The 20535-nt window shown below is 56.1% G+C and overlaps 1 protein-coding gene and 1 long non-coding RNA gene across 7 annotated transcripts; one reads left to right on the forward strand and one right to left on the reverse strand.

Annotated features, from left to right (window-relative positions):
- Positions 1-1467: 1467 nt before the first annotated feature.
- LOC138920171 (uncharacterized) lies at positions 1468-8743 on the reverse strand. Of its 3 annotated transcripts, none has more exons than XR_011430900.1 (5): positions 8546-8743; positions 4337-4391; positions 3250-3336; positions 2030-2121; positions 1468-1851 (listed from the first exon to the last, which is right to left on the reverse strand). It is a non-coding gene; the product is annotated as an uncharacterized lncRNA (long non-coding RNA). The 3 variants fall into 3 exon arrangements; XR_011430901.1 differs by having other exon boundaries at positions 3250-3333; positions 8546-8699; XR_011430902.1 differs by lacking the exon at positions 8546-8743 and adding an exon at positions 5245-5296.
- LSM14B (LSM family member 14B) lies at positions 8318-20034 on the forward strand. 4 transcript variants are annotated; one of them, XM_023626854.2, is made up of 10 exons: positions 8331-8645; positions 10187-10350; positions 11527-11662; positions 12470-12586; positions 14692-14859; positions 15074-15151; positions 15363-15524; positions 15877-16027; positions 17966-18151; positions 18828-20034. In XM_023626854.2, the coding sequence occupies exons 1-9, from the start codon at positions 8519-8521 to the stop codon at positions 18135-18137; spliced, it is 1275 nt and encodes a 424-aa protein (XP_023482622.1). In that variant the 5' UTR covers positions 8331-8518; the 3' UTR covers positions 18138-18151; positions 18828-20034. The 4 variants fall into 4 exon arrangements, with proteins under 4 accessions (XP_023482623.1, XP_023482622.1, XP_023482624.1 ...); XM_023626855.2 differs by lacking the exon at positions 15074-15151 and having other exon boundaries at positions 8318-8645; XM_023626856.2 differs by lacking the exon at positions 12470-12586 and having other exon boundaries at positions 8377-8645.
- The last annotated feature ends 501 nt before the right edge of the window (positions 20035-20535 follow it).

Raw genomic sequence — 20535 nt, forward strand, 5'->3', positions numbered from 1 at the left:
TAACTATAGAACCCACTTCAGAGGGCCGCTGGGAGAATCAGACAGGCCTGCGAGCCGCTTCGCACAATGCCCAGCACACGCTCAGCAACTCTGTATTTCAACTGCTGTTATTTTCCTTGGAACACTCACTTCGAGGTGTTTGCTGAATGGACCTTATTTTTCTTCTCAGAAATTAGAATGTGTGGGCTGCGAGTATGAGGGCAGGGACGGGAGCAGCAGGCCTGAAGACTGGGACTGGTAGGACCTGGGGGTTCTGGGCTGCATGCCAGCGTCCCAGGGGCCAGGGACTGGCTAAGATAAAAGGCGGGCTGCGGGTGCGGCAAGCCAAGCACAGCTTTTCCCAGGAGGGGGCTGCCAGCCCTGTCCCAGTGCCTATCAGGAAAGAATGCTCTATCTGCTCTGCTCATCTGAGCAGGAAAGTCTGCCCCAAGGGCAACTGCCGACAGAGATGGACACTTGGTGCTGAGGCACTCATCTGAGCAGGGAAATGACTCTCCTCCCTGAACGAGGGTCAGCACTGCTGAGCCACCCATGCCCTGTCCCCAGGTAACATCAAAGCAGGACTGGGCTCCCCTCACACGTTGCTGTGGGAATATAAAGTGGGGCAGCCACCTTGGAAAACAGTCTGGTAGCCTGTCACAAGTTAAACACAGAGGCACCACGTGAGCAAACAATCCTACTCCGCGGTATAAACCTGGAACAAATGAAAACAAATGTCCACACAAGCCCTCGTACACAAACGTGTACAGCATGATTCAGAGGAGCTGAAGAGTGGAACCCACGCAAACGTCCATCAACTGAGGAATACCTAAGCAACATCATACCACAGGATGTCATTCAGCCATAAAAAGAAACGAAGACACTGGGGCTGGCCTGGTGACGCAGTGGTTAAGTTTGCACACTCCACTTTGGTGGCCCAGGGTTCGTGGGTTTGGATCCTGGGCACAGACCTACACACTGCTCATCAAGCCATGCTGTGGCAGCATCCCAGATAGAAAATAGAGGAAGACGGGCACAGATGCTAGCTCAGGGACAATCTTCCTCAAGCAAAAAGAGGAAGATTGGCAACAGATGTTAGCTCAGGGACAATCTTCCTCAAGTAAAAAGAGGAAGATTGGCAACAGATGTTAGCTCAGGGACAATCTTCCTCACCAAAAAAAATAAAAATAAGAAAGAAAGAAAAAAAAGGAAACAAAGTACTGGTACGTGCTACAATGTGGACGAGCCTTGAAAACAGTTATAAACATATACTAAGTGAAAGAAGCCAGGCCCAAAAGACAACAGAGTGTCAGATTCCCTTGACATGAAATATCCACAACAGGAAAATCCATGGTGGTTGCCTAGGTCTCAGGGGAGACGCGGGTGCGGAGTGACTGCTAATGGGTACAGGGTTTTTGGGAGGGTGAGGAAAACGTTCTGGAATTACACAGTGGTGATGGTTGCACAACTTTGTGACTATACTGAACATCACTGAACGGTACACTTTATTTTCTTTTAATTTTGATCTGTACACTTTAAATGGGTAAATATTATGGTATGTGAGTAATACCTCAATAATGTTCTAAACAAACAAGGAGATTCAAGGCCCGAGTTCCGGTCCAGCGCAGCATGGAAAGAGGCAGACTCCGGAATGCTCCCCCGAGGTTCCGAGGTGCGGTGAAGGCCGTCTGAAAATGCTGCCCCAAACCCAGCTAGATTCCCAAGGCAAGTGTGGTTCTCACGGTCCAGTGCTTGGAAAGACAAATACGCACTCCTGTACGTCTGCGACTGCTTGTATGAACAACACTAGCCCCGGGACAGGTGTTTCAGGCGCCGTCCTCCCCATCCAGCTGCTGGGACCTGCTGGAAAAGCTGGAGGCAACCCTGGACTGGGAAACCGTCTTCTTGTAGGACAGCCCTCTTGTCAGCAACCCCACACGCTGCCCCTTCTGCTACACACGCCCCCGCCCGCCCGGCCTCTGTCATGGGCATGGCGGCAAATGTCTGCCTGGGACGTGTGAGGTGCTGGCAGGCTCCTAGTGCACATTACCTCTTGCCACCTGGTGACTTAATCCAGGCTTTGCCTTCAGGGTGGTTAGGGCAGCCACGGAAGCGAAAGTTTCTGGCATGAACAAGTCAGACCTTAACAAGAGAAAAAATACCCCTGTGTTTGAAAAGTGTACATGATAAGGCTGGGAGAATGCTTTTCATCTGCGCACCCCAGCCCTTTGCTGGGCGGTGAAAGTGTCTTAGCACACAGATGAGGAGCCCTGAAGTTGGCTCATGGAGGACTGTCAGGTAAGGAGAGGCTTTGGGAGCCTGCACTGTCTCTCCCGGCCTCGGCCACCACTTCTTTATTTATGTGACTTCATCCCTGGGGCTGTGGTTCTGCCAGGCCAGCACTCGTGTAGCATCAGGCAGGTGCCAAGACAAGTGCCCAGCCTTGGAGTTGACCTGGAGTTCACATCCTAGGATGCTCCCCAAGTAGGCCTCTGGGTTACCATGTCAACTCCTTAGGACGCATTCTGCGTCTTTTTGCATGGAGTCAAGAGAGGACAGAATGCAAGAGAGCCTTGAAGACGTAACTGCTTCCAACCCCCCCCCCCCACCGCCCCCACACCACCCCCGGTGCCAAGCCCCAGCCTCAGGACAGTTTACATCTGGGGACCTGCAGGGCATGCATTCCTTGAGTGCAGAACTCACTTCTGCTCTCTGTCTCCCAGGGCTGAGCAACGAGGGCCACAAGGCAGGGCGTCCAGGTCAGCAGCTGGCAGGCTTAGATCAGAACTGCAGCCCTGCCACTGGCTGGCGGTGTGACCCTGGCCGAGCACCTAGCCTGGGAGGGTCTCCTCACCTCTGAAGGTGTAGCATCACACTCCCAGGGCTGGGGAGGGAGGTTACGGAGAACGCATGGCCGGGCAGGCACTGGGGCTGGCACAGAGTGGGGCTCAGTAAACACTGGCCGCGGTGGCCACTTAGTAAGAGCATGATGAATTGGTCTCAGTGTTTACTTTCTATTCAAGTGTAACATACATGTGCACAAAAGTGCTCAGGTCACAAGTGTTCAGCCCAGGTAATTTTCACAAATGGAATGCATCTGTGTAGCCAACACCCATGGCTGGCCCCTGAAAGCCCCCAGGCCTCTTCCAGCCATCAGGCCCTGGGGGACCACCATCCTGATGTCTAACAGCCTGCGTGTGTTTTGCCTGTCTGTGACTCTCTGTGTCTCTTTCTCTCACCACCCTGTCTGTGCAGCCACAGTCTACTCACACGTGGTGTCCCAGAATCTTCCATCACGGCATATGCCTCCATGAGTGATCCATCTCCTGCAAGCAGTCATGGGGGTTTCCGATTCTGCTGTGAAAACGTTCCAGTACCGGTGAACAGATATACACATCGCCACTTGGTTCTTAGAACTCTCTTTTATTGATAGATGAAAACAGACCCAATGGAGCAAGGTGGTGCACTCAGGGGAATCACAGGACCCTACATCCCTCTTCCCCTTGCCCATGGCCTTGGTGACTTCCATTGTTTCCCTTCTCCCCTGGGGAACTGCCAGGAGGCAAGGCCCAGGTGGCCGGTAGATCGGCTGGGCAGACCCCCTGCCTGAGGTTCTGGCGGCTGCTGCAAGCTGTGCAGGACAAAGGATGTTGGTGTGCTCCCTGCCTGCAGGTTCTGTGCTATAACCCGAGGCCAGTGGTGGAAGAGCTCTTAGGATGAAGGGGGGCGGGGGGAAGCACCCCAGCTGCTGGCCTCCCCATCACTGTTGCCAACGGCACCCTGCCCCGGGAGAAGCCTGGTGGCACTGCTGGCAGTCCCATTCCACAGTGGCTGGAAGCACTGAGGGACTCACGGCCCAGGGTGGAGGGAACCAGGAGTAGCCCACGAGGTGTGCCTCTAGGCCGTCTGCTTCCCCATTCGATCCTCGCCTCCCCACGGCAACCTGCCTGCGCTGCCTCCCTCCCACCCCTGCTCTCAGCAGCCCACCCCTGCTGGTGTGGGGTGGGAGCCAACCCCAGTGCACCACCCCCACCAGAGGCAACTGGTCTGTGAAGCTGCTCCTTCCGTCAATCTCTCCAGCCTGGACACCTCTTCTTCCCTAAATGAAGGGGTGAGGGAGCCCCAGGCAGAGGGAAGAGGTGGGGAGGGCCTCCTGGGTTGGGTGAGGGTGGCCTTGTTTGTGGTCCTGAGGGCAGGGGACCCATAAGCTTTCTCAGTCCTTCCTGGTCCCTAACTCCCTTTTGGCTCTGTGAATGGCTCGCACACACTGGCTCTCGGCGAGCAGACGTTGCGATCCAGGATAAGACATAAAGTGGGTTCTTCCCATGCACTGGTCTGTCTGGCACAAGCCACTCACCTGCACTTTCCATCTTCATAGCATCTCTCTGAGGCAGGATCTTCATGCTAGAAAGCTAAGGTCAGAAAAGTGAGGAGAGGCCACAACCAGGAGGCACTGGGCCAGGATTCCAGCCAGGCCTGCTGGACCAGCCATGGGTGGTCAGCGAAGGCTAAGGGCCCTGGGAACGTGTCCTGCCAAGATGTTTACGAACTCTCAAAGCCCTGGGTAGCAGACGCCTAATTGTAACCAGGAGAGCAAACCAGCCTGTATGACGGCGAATTTTTCTGTTTCCAGGGCCTCTAAGCGTTTTCACTCTGCATTTCTGAGGGGTGGCTCCCGGGCCAGCCCTGTTAGAATCTGACACTTGGGGACCCAATGTCTGGGTCTGCCAGATTCCCACCCACTCTGCTCAGCTTTCCCATCTACCTAGACCTGGAAAGGTGGACTGAGGCTGCTTTATTGGGTCTGGATCCGAACACACTTCTCTTTTACTCCCCACAGCATGTCCCCATCACTCCACAGCTCCCCCAAACCTGAAAGCTTGTCTAGGGGGAGGGGAGAAGGGGCGGAGGAAGAGGCAGAGAGGAGGTGGAGACAGAAGAGGAAAGAAGGGGTGAAGATGCATGAAGTCACATGAGCACCCACTGATGCTCCCAGAGCCTCCAGGGAAAACAGCCCTGAAGGGCCCTGGGGGAGAGGAAATGGATTTCAACAGGATTCACAGAAAGCAGGTCAGACCTCGGGGAGAATTCCTGGCTGTGCAAGATCAACTCAGCTCTCCTTCCTGTCTTTGCTTCCTGGCCACACGTGTGGGTCAAGGGCCCTGAACACACCCTCCCTGGGCCTCCCAGCCTCTGTCCCTGCCTGGAAGACGTCCTAGTAAGTGACACCTTCAAAGCCAGCCCTGACCTCCCCACCCAGCCCACCTGCAATGCCTCAGCTCTCTCCTGGCTGCTCGCCCTCTGTAGGTGGGCGAGGGCTCTCTCCCAGTGGGGTGAGCATCTGGCCCTCTTGTGTGCCAGGTCCTGAAGGAGAGGAGAGGACAGGCACGTTCCCACACTTCAGACCACTCGATTTCTGCTTTATCTGTGGACCAGCTATCTACCATTAACACGTCTTTGAATCAACTCACCTGCTCTACTTAGTTCCTACTAAGCAGCGATGCCTGTGAAATCAACAGTCGTGCCAGTCACTCTCTCTCAGATGCACATTAGAGTCACCAAATTATTTTCTGTGGCAAGGTGCTCCTTACCTGCTGCAGGACACTGGCTGTGCGACCCCAGCTAGACTGGAGATGGAACCCAGGGCAGGGTCCCGTGTCCACATTTTCACACCTAGCCTTATTAGGGACTGCTTCACTATCCTTCATACACACTGAAGGCGCCTAGTAAGTGATCAGGGCTGCAGTGGAAACTTCACCAGCTGCCTCTGTGGTCCTCTGCACACCCAGTCTCCCATGCGTGGGCCCCTCTCAAAGCCCTTCTCAGGCATTGTCTTCTGGGGTCCTCATGCCCACCAGTGAGATGGGCAGGGTAGCCATAATCACCATTTGGCAAACAGAGAAACTGAGGCAGGGAGTCTGACCTGCCCAGGGTTTTCTAGCTTCTCAGCTCCTCTCTCCATATTCCTCAGCTCAAAAGTCTAAGGCTCAGTGGTTGCCGAGTGGGTGGGCACTATGAAGAGCTGTTTAGGGAGGTGCTGGATGGCTGCGCCCCTGGCTGGAAAACAAGCCACACCAATGGATGCCTGGGTCAAGTTTAGGTCCCACACAACCGCTCCCCTTCTCAGACCTTTCGCAAGCACCCTCCACTTCAGGCAGGACACCAAGGAATGAATGGCAGGGCCAGCATTCCTGGACCTGTGCACTGAGGGTATTTTTAGCCTTTGCCCTGCCTGGGCATTTGCACTGTGTCTAATGTTCTCAGGAAACCACCCAAATGCACACCCAGGAGCCTGGCGGGCTCTTAGAGTCTCTGGGAACTGCACCCTGCCCTGATCCTGCGGCTCAGGATCCAGCTCCCCCTTCCAAGATAGAATCAGCTCCTATTAGTGAAGAATGCATCCCCACCCACAACACACACAAAGGCTTGTGGCTCAGAAACCAGGAGGTGTGAGGCATAGAACCTGTGACCTTGGGGAATCACAGTCTGGACCTGGAAAGTCAGGGGAAGACCTCAGCTGTGCCAGGGGGACCATCAGGCCAGACGGTTGCTGAGGTGCTCAGGAGAGGTGGGGCAGCATCTACTCCAGACAGGTGCGCCCCTGGGGAAGGTGTGCTGTGCTAAGGGAGAGTCCTATTTCACTTCTAGGGGCAAGATGCCGCATCTTGGAGATCTCTCTTACTGGGGCTGGGCTAACTCTGGCTGTGCTGTCCCTGTTCTCCTCACCAGCGCGGTTTTCCAGGAGCCAAGAAGCAATTCTGGAATGTACAGGTAAATCTTCACAGGTAAAGTATAAAGGCTTTTCCATCTTCTCTTCTGCTTCTTCTTTGCTCCCTTTTCTCGAACTCATTACTCTTCTCTTCCTGGATGTTGCGGGGTGCTGGTGGGACCAGGGGGTTTCACAAAGGGCAGGAGCCTGCCACGTGCCTGGGGGGCACTGTCCTGTGCTGGGTCTCAGTTTCCTCCTTTGTGAGGCTGGGAGTCGCGACGCCTATCTTGCATGGCAGGTAGGTTGCTCTCCGCAGGGACTGTCACTTTTTTGTCTGGCACTCACGGTCAGAAATACATTTTACATATTGACCAAGTGCCCGCGTAAATAAATACACACGTGAAATAAATGCTTCACAGAGCGACACTTACTCACTGCATGGAATGATCTCTGGTATTTCCTATCTAATTGTTTCACTTTCGTCAAGTGCTAGTCCCCACCACGTTTTTTTCAGGACGCGGTATTGGTCCCTGATCTGATGTGCACGGTCAAGAGGGAGAGACAGAAAAAAAGCAAGCGCACAGGCGCACACATGATCACTACCGGAGCGAAGCGCGAAGCGCGGCGCAGGGAAGAGCGGGGTCTGAGCCAAGGGGAGAGGGGCGGGCCCATTTCTGCACTTCACAGCGAGGCCTCGGGCAAGGCGGCAGGCAGGCCAGGTCAGACCCGGCTTTGAGGCTCTGGTGGCGGGCTGGGATTTATTTTAAGGGACATGGAACGCCACCGCAGGTTTGGGGGAGGGGCAGGATTAAAGGAGAAGATGCGCTCAGCACGTTATATTTAGTGGCTGACGCGCCGGAAGGGCTCGTTACCCGCAGCTACCACTGCGCCCCACGCCCGGAGCGCGGCCCCAGCTTCGCCCCCCGGGGCAGGGATCCCCGGTCCCCGCCTTCACCACCTGGGGCAGGGACCCCAGTCCCTTTATCCCATCTTCACTCCTCGGAGCAGGGATCCCCGGTCCCCGCCTTCACCACCTGGGGCAGGAACCCCAGTCCCCCTATCCTGTCTTCACTCCTCGGGGCAGCGACCCCGGCCTCCGCCTTCGTCCCCCGGGGCAGGGACCCACGGTCCCCGCCTTCGCCCCGCGAGCAAGGATCCCAACCCGCCGGTGCTGGAGACGAAGAGAGTGAGGGCGGAACCTGGCCCGGCGGCCTCCCAGCCAGGGTGGACAAAGCTGTCCCGGAACGCTTCGGCAGAGGGGAAACTGAGGCCAGGGGACTGCGTCCGCAGGCTCGCAGAGCGGGGGCCTGGGGCGGGGCCGGCACGCGCGGCGGGCGGGGCCTGGCGCCCCGCCCCCTCCCGGCGCACGCGCCTCCCGCCCCGCCCCTCTGCTTTCTGGCCCCTCCCAGCCGGCGCACGCGCGCTCCGCCCCGCCCGCTTCCCACCCCTCCCCCAGGCCCGCCCGCCGGGTCTCGTGCTCCCAGCCCGCGCGGGGCCCGCCGGGAGCCGGCCGAGCAGAGGGGCGGAGGGCTGGGGAGGGCCTGCCCGGGCCGGCGGCGCGGCCATATTTAAAGGGAGGCCGGCGCGGCGAGCCAATGGGCGGCGAGCGTGCGGGGGCGGGGCGTGCGGCGGGAGGCCCCGGATGTGGCTGCGGCGGCCCCTCCTCCCCCGCGCTCCCCTCAGAGCCCCCGGCCGCGCGCCGCCGCCGCTCGCTTGCCGGTCCGCGCAGGCCTTCCGTCGGGCGGCGGTGAGGAGGCGCCGAGGCGGCGGGGCGGGCGGCGAGGCGACCGCGCGGAGGCGAGCGGGCGGGCCCGGCGGGCGGCCGCCGCCATGAGCGGCTCCTCGGGCACCCCGTACCTGGGCAGCAAGATCAGCCTCATCTCCAAGGCGCAGATCCGCTACGAGGGCATCCTCTACACCATCGACACGGACAACTCCACCGTGGCGCTCGCCAAAGGTAGCGGCCAACCGCCCGGCCCGGCGCCGCGCCCCGCCCGGCCCCAGCCCCGCGGGGGTCCGCCGGGCCGCGGCGGCGGTATTGTGCGCGGCCGGCCCGCCCAGCCGGGGGTGGGGGCGGGCCCGGCCCCCGCGGCGCCGCCCCTGCAGGTGGGGCCGGGGTCCCCGAGGGCGGCGGGCCGGCGGGAGGGGGGCGGCGCGGCGGGCCGGGCCCGGGGCTCCGGCAGGCGGGGGGCGAGCGCACGCGCCTCCCGCGCGCCCCTCTGGAGCCCATTAGGCAGCCGGGGCCGCCCCGCGCCTCCGCGCAGCCCGCCCTCCCCTCGGTCGGCGGCGGGCCCGCTCCGAGCGCCCGCTGCCCCGTCCGGATGCCCCGTCCGTGGGCTCGCCCTTTGGGGACAGGCGCTCCCCGTCGGCGCCGGCGCCCCCTTGAAGCCTCCGGGAGACTCCGAGGGAGACGGCGAGACGAGCCTCGCCTTTCTGAGCTTGTTGAGGCGGGAGGTGGCCCCAAAGTTTCTTTGTCTCCCTGCTCCTGGAAGATGGCGAGTGCGGTTCCCCGCCTCTGGGAAGGGGGTGCTCGGCGCGGCGGGGTCTGCAGGCGCCTGTGTGCGGGCCGGGCCTCGGTGGGCTGGGGGCGCCGCTCCCGCGCCCGATGTCAGGGGCCCAGGCCTTCGGGACAGGCATCCCAAATTCTGGAAGCAGCTGCTTTTAGAGCCTAGTGCTCCCGTAGTCGGGTGGACGGACCGCCCGGCCCCGGGAGACGGCTCAGCGTCGTGAGGTCTCGCGTTCACTTGTTCTCTTGGCACTTGACTCTTTGGCGTGAGATCCCAGTTGGAGAAACTGAGGCCCAGAGTCGTCCCTGGTTCTCAGCAGCAGCTGTGCTCAGATCAGCTGGAGGTTGCTTTAAGCCCAGCTCTGTCCCAGAGACTTAAGAAGGAGAGGCTTGGTTGGGCTCCTTGAACCCTGCCGGTCGGGGTTAGTTAGGGCCCCAAGCAGTTTCTGAGGTGGACACAGAAGCGGGTGGTGTGGGTCCAGGTTCGGGCCTCTTCTCCCATTGTTTCTGTAACGCTCCTCCCAGCCCGGTTGTGGGCAGGAGGGTGGGGATAACACAACCTATGGGCGTCTTTCCTACGAAAACGGGCTCCCCAGGGGTGATGTGTGGTGAGGTTTCAGCCGTAGGGCGGCTGTCGGGCTCTGATCTGCGGGTCGGATGCGAGGGGGGTTCTGCAGAGCAGAGCTTGGCCGCTGAGAGCGCCAGGCCTTCTGTGCTCGCACTTGAGAAGGTTGAGCTTCACGAGACTGCTGGCTCTGAAGCTGGCCCTTGTCGTCTTTGTGCCCTGGTACTTTTAGAAGCTTTGCCGACTGGGGTCTTTGGGTATTGTCCACTGACAATCAGGGGGTGGAGTAGTTGCTGAGATGTGGAACCGGGATGCTTTGCTGCGGGGCGCCTGTCTTGGAAGGCTTGGGAGCTGCCGCGCACGAGGACTGATGGAGTGCACTTGGCTGAGGATGGCAACTTAACGCCTCTTTTTCTCAACTTCTAAGTGAGGTCCTTTGGCACTGAAGACCGTCCCACCGATAGGCCTGCCCCCCCGAGAGAGGAAATTTATGAGTACATCATTTTCCGGGGAAGTGATATCAAAGATATTACTGTGTGTGAACCTCCGAAGGCTCAGCACACGCTCCCTCAGGACCCTGCTATCGTTCAAGTAAGTGCGTCGCTCCGCTGCTGTGTGGGCACTGTTTCTAAGAGCTGCTGTTTCCGAATGGAACTTGGTGTCCTCTGTTTGGCCAGAGTGCTCACCTCGAGGAATAGCCGTCTAGTGAAAAGTGGTTTAATTTTTGTCTAGGCTGTTGGTATTCTGTGAAAGGTCTTAGCTCCTGCAGCATGCAGTAGGGTGTGCTGTAGAGTGGGATTTGCCGTGTGTGTGTGTGTGTGTGTGTGTGTGTGTGTGTGTGTGTGTGAGAGAGAGAGAGAGAGAGAGAGAGAACGGGGTGGGTGCTTTTAGTCTTGCCAGGACCTGGGGTGCTTGGGGAGTCGTATTTGTCCTTAGTTTCTGCTTGGGTAAATCTGAAGCCCCAGTGACCTGGTGTGAGTGGCATAAAATGCTAGCAGGGACGGCAGGACTTGCTCTCAACACTGTCCAGGTGTTAAATTCCAGTGTTGGGGTCCACTAAATTTACAAGGCTTATGCTGCGTGCCTGCCTGCTGCGTCAGGGCATATATTGCCCAGGATTACCAAGGAGCCCAGGTTCACGTTTTCTTGATTTGTGAATTTAAATATTCACTGGCTCCTTTAGGGCTCCTACTGCAGGAGGCTCTGGGACTGAGCTCACTCCCAGGAAGGTAGGAGCATGCACAGTGGACTCTAGGGGCACAGAAGACCCCGGCCAGACTTCTGGAAGGTTGGGAGGGAGGGTCCTGGGATTCAGAAGAGGAAAGTACCTGAGCCAGGCCTTGAGAGACAAAGAGGCTTTTCAGGAGCACAGGGCCACAGAGAAGATGGGCGTCTGGGGAACTGTAAATAGTTCCACAGCCACACAGCTAGGCTTCTGCGCATTAGGGCCAAATCGAGGATGGCATTTCCATCCTCTCACAGAGCCTAGTTAGACTACCTGATGGCGGCAGTGGGGAGCCGTTAGCGGGTTAATTGAGTTGAGAGAGATTCGTTAGAATTACCTGGACAGGTGGAACTGGGAGAGAAATGTGGAAAAGGCAGCTTTGAGCTCCGTCAGACTTTCCTGGAGTCTTACCCCTCAGCGCCACCCACGCCTCCAGGAATACAGACGGAAAGGTCAGGCTGCCTTCCCTGAGTGAACAGGGCTCTCCAGGCAGGGTGACAGGGGACCTTGCCCCGCTCTCACCTGTGTGTTTCATTGCTCAGTCCTCCCTGGGCTCGGGGTCAGCGTCCTCCTTCCAGCCACACGTGCCTTACAGCCCCTTCAGAGGGATGCCGCCCTACAGCCAGCTGGCCGCCAGCTCCCTGCTTAGCCAGCAGTACGCCGCCTCCTTGGGTCTAGGTGAGTAACTGTTTCTGCCTGGTCAACTGCCTGTGCCGGGATCTCCCGGAAGTGGGCCAGAGACCCTGGTGGTGGGGACACTGTGCTTTTGTCATGTTTAGCTTGCAGCGCACCCTTAGTACATTACTCAGTGCAACTTTAACTCGTTAGAACGCTTAGTAACTACTTGATTGGGAGCGAGAGAGCAACGGTCTGAGTGTTGGAACAGATGAATCAAATCACAATTCATTTGAAGTGTCAGTCTGGGTCTGGGTGGAAATTGTGGTATTTCTACTTTAAAGAAGAAATAACTGATGTGTAATTACAGATGAGTTGTAACTGTTTTGCTCATTTGTAAGTCTGTAAATATAAAAGTTAAATAGAACACCCACATATTATATCCTTTACCATTCTGCTGTCGATGCCTTGCTCAAAAATTAAGTTTCCCCCAAGGTTGACTAACCCTGGAATAAGAGTCTCTTCTACATGAGTTAGAGTGAGAGGCTACTGGCCCTGGTCGCCGCTCTGCGATGTGTTCAAACTGTGGAGTTGGCAGGCGTCGCCTCCCTGCTCATGCTCCAGCTGTGGGCTGTGATCAGCCTGGACTGGTGCTGTGGGTCACTTCTAAAAATCATGTCATCTTGGTTGCTGCTCCTACTGTGGTGGTGCCCTTCTCAGCCTGCCTCCCTGTGTTTCTAGAATAGGTTTGTGTGAGCAAAGTGTTCTACAAGAGATTGCTTGGCTCTTTCCAAGCTTGCTAGACGCGAGTTTCTCATTACTCATTTGTGTACTTTTCTCTTTTGCTCTTTCTCCTTTGTCTTCCTTTAGAGAAGTTGGTAAGCCCTCCAGCCTCAGCCGCAGCTTCCAGCCCTAGCTCTTCTCCATCTCCACAGCCTGGCTCAGAGCTTGACATGTCCTCAGAGCCACACCAGCTCACTTCCAAGGGTAACAGCAGTCTGGAGAACTGCATGCTGTGTCGCAAGCCATCCTAAGAGCGAGGGGGTAAACCAGTAGACCAGAGTGATAGTAGCTGTAGCACATAATTTACGAAACCCGTGGATCAGTTAAGCTGCTGCTTTTTGGTTAAGCGTATAGTCTTACTAACTCCCACAGTTTTAAAGAAGGGATTAGGGAAAACCGACAGAGCACTTTGTTTATTCTCCCGGGGTTCGGGGTCTGTTTTGACTTGTACTGAGACAAGCACACGTGGGAAATGTCTCTGTGCAGAAAGCCATTTCCCTAGGGTTTCTGCTGGTATTAATGTGTTCTAGATTGCTGGGTAAGACTGCAGGGGAACACCCCTAAGTAACTCACTTGCTGCTCTGGGATCTGTGTGGCACATTCCTCACCCATCCAGGGTATTCAGAGTCAGAGATGTCAGGTATCTTCATAAAATGAAGCCCCTTTAAAATTGGGTGACTAGCCCGAGCTGTTGACCAGGTGAACAGTGTGGGCCTGATGACTGGCTTGTTAATACTGGGGCACCACTTCTCTGTCGGGCGGCAGCACCTGTGGGATTTCTTGACCTTCCATGCTGCTCTTCTTGTTTCACCAGAGGTCGGAAATTCAGCTGCATGAGTGAGGTAGAGCGCTGTGTGCTCCGCCCTCAGCATTGCAGAGACTCCGTCCAAGATAGTACCTGGGGCTTTCGTTATGGCCACACCTGTCAGGCTGTTACATTGCATGTGTTGCTTTCTGAATCTTCCATGGATGCCAGTGCAACCAAGTTGTAGAAGTAGCCATGTGTCTTCCCTACTTAAAAATTACACTAGATAGTTCGTCGTTCTTAGGACCATTTACATACAGTTGCTCGTAGGGCCAGATAGTTTCTTTTAACTGGTCTGAGTTTATAAACAGCAGATGAGCTAAAGATTCTCGCCCCATCCAGTTACAGTGTGAGCAGGAGGCACTCAGGAGTTGTCTTGCTCAGGAAGGGCGTGCTCGATGAAGTGATGGGCCAGAGAAGGTGGTCTAGGTCAGCACCCAGCGTAGAGGACGCTGGCAAGTACTAGCGTGCGAGGCCGTTCCGGTCGGCCCTGGGAGTATTTCTTTTGTTCTGATTACAAGGAATTTTTCACGGTAGTTTCTCCAATTTCTGTACCGTGTGAAAAAGGTGAAATAGCCCATCTTCATTTGTATTGGGCTGCCCCTCTGATAATAGTTACCCCATGGTTAGGGCTCATTTTTTCTGTCTCAGACCTCCGTGCACCTCACACCCGCTCCCAATTGCTCTTTTTAAACAGCACCCCAGATCCGGGAGAGTGGGAGAGGGGAGGGAGGGCAGGGACTGATACGCATGGCACAGCCCTCTTTCTCTTCCTGCTTCGGAGGACCATCTCGTGGGCCAGGACCTCCACTGAGGCCCGGTTTCTGAGCGTTCGTCTTCTCGCTCAGGGCTGGGCATGCAGTATTGTAGGAACAGACTTCAGCAGAACCCCATTCCCAAGGGCAGTCTGGGAGGCCTTCGTTTCTTTATGATGAGCTTTTACTCTTGAGAGGAGTACAGACTGTCATTTCTCTGTAGTTAGCTCTTATTCCTTCATCCTTTTTGGTTTTATTATGCCTTAGCAAAAATGACAGTGTTCTAGAATTTAACTTCAAAGACCCACCACTGCATTTTCTGGAAGATCCCTGACTGGGATGGTTCTTGTCCAGCAAGTACCAGAATGAAACAAATTCTCAGACTGAATTCACCAGCATCTTGGACCGTTGAGCCCCTTCGGGGTTAGAGCTTGTGTGGTTTTCGGAAAGCCATTTCTAGACCGCCTGGGAGGTGCTCCTTTGTAGCGGGGTGTTTTTCCCTCCTTGGGGTTCCCTTAGTCAAGGAGCCTGGGGCTCAGGGTTCCCTGAACTGAGTGGGCCTTGTTCCTGCCTGGACTAGCCACAGAAGGGATGGCCTAGGGTGGGGGGGCTTTGCCTGGGTTTGTGGACCCTCTCTAGGCAGTTACCTTCCTCTCCTGCTCTGATATGCCAACCAGAAGAGAAGTGTCTGGAGGGGTGAAGGCTTTCTCCTTTTTTCTGTTTAAATCCTCCTCCCCTCCCCAACTCAGGAACTGGTTTTCCGTCCGTCCCAGTTGGCAAGAGCCCCATGGTGGAGCAGGCTGTCCAGACTGGTTCTCTTGATAACTTGAACGCCAAAAAGCTGTTACCCGGCAAGGGCACCGCGGGGATGCAGCTCAACGGGCGCCCGGCCCAGCCAAGCAGCAAGACGGCCAGCGGTACTTACGCACTCGGTCCCCTGGAGTTGGCTCCATGTGCACACAGTGGCACACTGCTTTCTGGGGTTCTCTCGTTAATAAAAACCACCCCCAAACCCCATGTGCTTTTGCAGGGCTGGCCTGTGCCGCATGCCCCTGTGGTGGTGCTGCCCTGCTGCCGCCGCTGGGTTCTGCTTTGCAGGCGCTTGCCTCACTCTTCCCTTTTGCGCCTTAGATGTAGTTCAGCCGGCAGCTGTGCAAGCTCCAGGGCAGGTGAACGACGAGAACAGAAGACCTCAGAGGAGGCGATCAGGTAACAGCTGTTGCCAATGAGTTCTGGGGCCGGGACCCACGCAGGTGCGCACTGCTTGCTCCTCCCGCCTGCTTCTCCCTGGTGACGGGTTTCGGGGGGTGCTGGGCTCGGTGGCTGCCTGAGTGTGCTCTGTCTTCTCTTTGCTGTCTGTCTGCCCCAAGCCACGTCTGGTTGGTGGCTTACCAGCCATGGCTGTCCTCCCTCTCCGCAGGGAATAGACGCACGAGGAATCGCTCCAGAGGGCAAAACCGCCCGACTAACGCCAAGGAAAACACAATCAAGTTTGAAGGCGACTTTGATTTTGAGAGTGCAAATGCCCAGTTTAACCGAGAGGAGCTGGACAAAGAATTTAAGAAGAAACTGAATTTTAAAGGTCTGAGTTGTTTGTGAAAATTGCCCTCCCCCAAAAGGAGTATTCATAGAAGGAGGCAAGAAAGGACAGCTGGAGCATATGGGGGGCGTGGGGGTGTTGGCGAGTGTGGAAACCGCGGCATCTAGGGAATTACCACAATGAGGAGGAGTCTGGGGCTGTTGTGAAAACAGTGCTCGGGGAATGAGGAGCAGACGGCATGGCCCAGGGGTGGATGAGACTAGCAGTCGGAGTTAGAGGAGATTTCCCCTCAGCACAGAGCACCCCGGTGTGTTCCAGCAAGGCCTGAGGGCGCCCGGGTGGAGGGGCCCTTTCTTTCTGTCCTGGCACCTCAGTGTGTGCTGCTTCTCTGCAGATGACAGAGCTGAGAAAGGGGAGGAGAAGGACCCGGCAGTGGTGACCCAGAGTGACGAGGCCCCTGCTGAGGAAGACCACCTGGGGCCCAACTGCTACTATGACAAATCCAAGTCCTTCTTTGACAACATCTCCTCTGAACTCAAGACCAGGTCAGGGGCCCAGGGGGCTGGGCGCAGGCCTAGATGAGCTGGCAGGAAGACACCCACTCCGCCTTGGCACTCCAGGACTGGGGCGTGCTCTCTGGAGGAACGAACCTACATGTTAAGTTCAGGCCGAGTCTCTTAGGATCCTGCTTGGGTTTTTGCCATAATGGATACATCAGTCCTGGTGGCACCAGCAGTCGGTGACGACCTGGGAAGCTCTGGCAGTCACAGGCACCTGGGGGTTCTGACCAAGGTCCAGCCCCACTTTGCTCTTTGCTGCCACCTTCCTCTTTACGGCTGGGCTTGGCACCGCCCTCTCTAGCTGGTTGACTGTGTCAGCACTCACTTCTACACCACCTACCTCGGCCTGCTTCCTGGTCCCCAGCTGACCCTGGTGGCCTCAGGCCTTGCTACCTGAGGCACCTAGCCAGACCATTCTACTGCGGTGTTCTTTCCCCTGATTGCTTGAGGCTGGGGACCCTGTCGTGTGCTTGGTTTTTAGTACGCAACAGCTGGTGCTCAGATGTGAACAAGCTAGACAGTAAATGACATCTATGTTAACAGGGATGTATGGGAACTCAGATCCGCTTATTAAGCAAATGGAGGGCCAGATGTACAGAGCTGGGCATTTAGGAGACCGCAGAAAGGCTGGCAGATCCCTACTCTCCATGCTTACATTCTGGCAGGGGGAGATAGATCATGAAAAGACACATACATATATAAGATAAAAATGCATTGGGGAAGAGCAACCAGTGACGGGTGTGGGTGTGAGGGTAAGAGAGTGCTGAGGTCTTAGACGTGGTGGCGTTCAGATGACAGGGGCTAGATGAGAGGCTTTCCCAGACGGTGCTGGGGCGGAGGCAGGCAGTGTATCTGCCGTGAGACTGGAGCAGAGTCAACTGTGAGGCAGGGCGGAGTGATGAAAGTAAGGTGGGTCCCTGCAGGGTATTGTAGGTTACGGTGACAACTGGTTTTTATTCTGTGCGCTGGGGAGCTGTCAGAGGTTCGGAGCCGAGGAGTGACACTGTTTGACGTTTCTCCGCATCTCTGTTGACGGGGCTGAGAGTCGGCAAGCGGGGGAGCTGTGTGGCCACTTGGGAGGCTTTTGCAGTAGTGTGGCTGTCTTGGAGTGGGTGGGGGAGGGTGGTGGTGAAGGAGGGCAGCCTGGCTTCTGACCGTGCTTTAAAGGCGGAGCTGGCAGGGTTTGTGACTTGTGACAGGGTGTGAGGAGAGCCAGAACGACCGCCCAGGTTGGCCCGGACAGCGGAAGGGTGCAGTTTGTTTCTTTAAATGAGGGGGCCCATAGGGGCAGCAGAGCAGGAGCTCAGTGCTGGGTGTGTCGCATCTGAGCTGCCTGTGAACAACCCGCTAGCTGTGCCAGGCACACAGTTGGACACGGGGGTCCCCACTGCAGATAGAAGAGTGGGTGTCAGCAGCATGTTCGGGTAGCAGGAAGGCTGCTGGGCAGTGTGGAGTGTGGGTACTATGTCCCCACCCCCCAGAAAATGGGCATCATGTTCTTGGGGACCCGGTTCCATCTAGAGCCCAGTCCTCTCCTCACCTAGTAGAAACTTGTCTAGGATCATCTATGATCTGGCCACATCTTGGAACCTTCATAGGTGCTGGGGGCAGCAAGGGCTTCTGTTGTGGCACACTAGTGTCGTGCGTCACCATAGGTGACAAAGGCATGAGAGATGTATACTGAGCAGCCCAGTCTGGTGACAAGCACACCTGGTTGGAAATGTGGCTGGGCACACCTGCAGTCTGGGTCTCAGGCCCCAGCGTCCTCGCTGGGTCACCCCCTCTAATGGCTCCAGTAACACAGTAACCAACCGTCCCTCTTTCCGTCCTTCCTCCCGGGCTGTAGGAGGCTGAGGCCGGGCTCAGGAAGCTGAGAGTCAGTGCTTGCTGCAGTCAGTCTCACGCACCTTGTCTGTGGTTCAGTTCCAGGCGGACCACGTGGGCTGAAGAGAGGAAGCTCAACACGGAGACCTTTGGGGTGTCAGGAAGGTTTCTTCGTGGCCGTAGTTTCCGGGGTGGATTTCGAGGGGGCAGGGGCAATGGTACTACCCGTCGCAACCCAACTTCCCACAGAGCTGGGACTGGCAGGGTGTGAGGATGCAGCCAAAGGTGAGTGGGGAAGCTTCTGGATCCCTTGGTGGGAGGTCACTGGGACAGGAGCACCTGGGTAGGAAGCCTCTTCAGAAAGAACTTAGGAGTCAGGCAGTGGCTGGGTCTGGCTTCAGGAAGAGACGCCTCGAGGCATCAAGGCCAAACTGAGGCCTTGACCCTCTGAATCACCGGGGGCTCTTAGGGATGGCGGGACCAGAGCCAGCCCCAACCCAGGCCAACTGACCCTGAATCTCTGGGGAGGGGCCCAGCCCCAGGGTTGTCACAGTGAGGTTCTAGGTGCAGGAGGGCTGGGTGCTTGCAGTCAGCAAGTGGGGGATCGTGCGTGACAAGCCAGGGGCACGGCTCTGCGCTGACTCAGTCTGCATTTTTAACAAGGACCCTGGTGACTTGTGTGCCCATCAGGCTCTGGATGGTGTGCCCAGTGTTATGGGTGTGCCCAATGCCGACCTGCCCCTAGCCTGGTGGGTGGGACCTGGAGCTGCCTCCCTGTCCCCATTGTGGATTGTGATGGGAAAGTCTGGGAAGCCCTGGCCTGACATGGGGGTGGTGCAGAGGTCTAGCCACTTCTGTTCTTCAGCAGAGTCCACAGAGCCTGGCCTCTGCTGGGAATGAACTTAGGCCTAAACAAAACGTGCTGACTGCATTCACTTGGTGTCACGTCGTCTTCTCACAGGCTCCTGCTTGAAGCAGCACAGAAACGAAGCTGTGTCTACAAGGACATTGGAAAAGCTGCACTTCCTGGGGGAGACGTGGGTCACTGTTTACTGAATTTGGAAAATCCCATACTACTACTAATGTTTTGGACTTAACAGAACTTGGACCTGGTCTGAGTTAGAACCACTTGTTTTGGGGGAAGTATTCATGGGTAACCTCTCTGAGGTATCTTGGCCTATCTTTCCTCTTTAGTTGCGCACAGCCTAATTCTAAGGTTTTGGTATTTGGCAGAAAAGTTTCTAGAGAGAAAGCTTGATCCTCCCTTTGTGACTTTTTTTTGACAGCTTTGACTTTTAAAGTGGAACCAAATCTCATTTGGCAAATGCGGCAGCCCAGCATATCTCTGTAACCCAGCTGGCCCCTTGTGCTGCTGGCCTGGCACCCCCGCTGTTGCAGGTGGGGTCTCAGGAGCTGGGCAGAGCCAGCATGGTGGTGTGTGGGGGCGGGTGGGGATAGGGCAGGGAAAGTGGGGTGTCCCACAGATCATGTTGTATAAGCAAACCAGACAACCCTGACGTCCGGAGTCCAGAGTGGCAAGGTCAAGGTTGGGGGCTGGCGGGGTGGGGGGACACCTGGAGGCAGGGGAAGGGGCCCTGAACATGAACTAGGAGCTGTCACTTGGAGCCTGGCTTCCATAGGAATTAGGGTTGGGGGTCCAAGGCCAGGACAAGCTCCCCTGTGGCATCCGTCATTCCTTCTCTGTCCCTGCCAGCCCCAGACCCTGGCCAGTCAGTGTTGGACTCTGGCCGAACACTGTTCTGTTCGGTGTCTCATCCACTTGGAAATGAGCCAGTCTTTTTTGCAAGGTCTGTTGACCGAGAGCGTATTTCCTCTCAATTGTAAATAGTTCTGTGTTTTTGTTTTACAGGTGGGTGGAGGGAGGGTGGGGAATATAAATTGGTTGCATGAGTCAATAGGTCAGACCTTTAGTATAAGCATGCGTCCCTCTGATTGACAGGGCATTGTGTTGAACATAAGCACCTTGGTAACTAAACCCCTTCCAACAGCTATAAAGGTCTTAGTTCTGTATTGATTAAGTTACTGTAAAAGCTTGGGTTTATTTTTGTAGGACTTAATGGCTAAGAATTAGAACATAGCAGTGGGGCTGCTCTGTTGGAGTAATGTAAATTGGAATTATAAATAAACATGCAAACCTTTAAAACTTTCTTATCCGCTCTGAAAGTAAATAGTCCTGTTGATTTTGCTGGCAAATCACATCCTGTCTAACGTGCCCATCTGAAGGGGGCTGGGAGGACCTGGGGAACGTTTGGTGCTCTTCAGTGAGACTGACCTGGCTGGTCTGCGTAAAGGGCAGGGAGCCAGGCCTAAGTGTACCGTGGGCCACCCTCCTCGGATGAGTGGCCCTGCTTTCCAGACACTTTGGACACAAACTAGTTTTAAAAACTCAGTTCACAGATAAATGTGCTTTAGAAGTGGCCCCTTTGCTGCCTTAGTGCAGCTTCCAAGCTCCCCAGAACTCCCATGTTCTCAGTGCCTTCGAACCTGTTATGGGGCTGGACCCTAGGACCATGTGGAAAAGCAAGACCTGGTTGCTTTCAGACTTGAAGTGTCATTTCACTGTAATGGATTTCCAGGTGCCTTTTTTGTGCTGAGGAAGATTAGCCCTGAGCTAACATCTGTGCCAGTCTTCCTCCTTTTTTATGTGG

This window comes from Equus caballus, chromosome 22 (assembly GCF_041296265.1).
Source record: "Equus caballus isolate H_3958 breed thoroughbred chromosome 22, TB-T2T, whole genome shotgun sequence".
In the NCBI taxonomy this organism is placed as follows: domain Eukaryota; kingdom Metazoa; phylum Chordata; class Mammalia; order Perissodactyla; family Equidae; genus Equus; species Equus caballus.

Excerpts from the sequence above, each read along its gene's own strand:
- LSM14B (XM_023626854.2), top strand. The coding sequence starts at position 8,519 with ATGAGCGGCTCCTCGGGCACCCCGTACCTGGGCAGCAAGATCAGCCTC. Across the intron at positions 11,663-12,469 it reads CGCCGCCTCCTTGGGTCTAG|AGAAGTTGGTAAGCCCTCCA; the intron begins GTGAGTAACTGT and ends GTCTTCCTTTAG. Across the intron at positions 15,525-15,876 it reads GAAGAAACTGAATTTTAAAG|ATGACAGAGCTGAGAAAGGG; the intron begins GTCTGAGTTGTT and ends GCTTCTCTGCAG.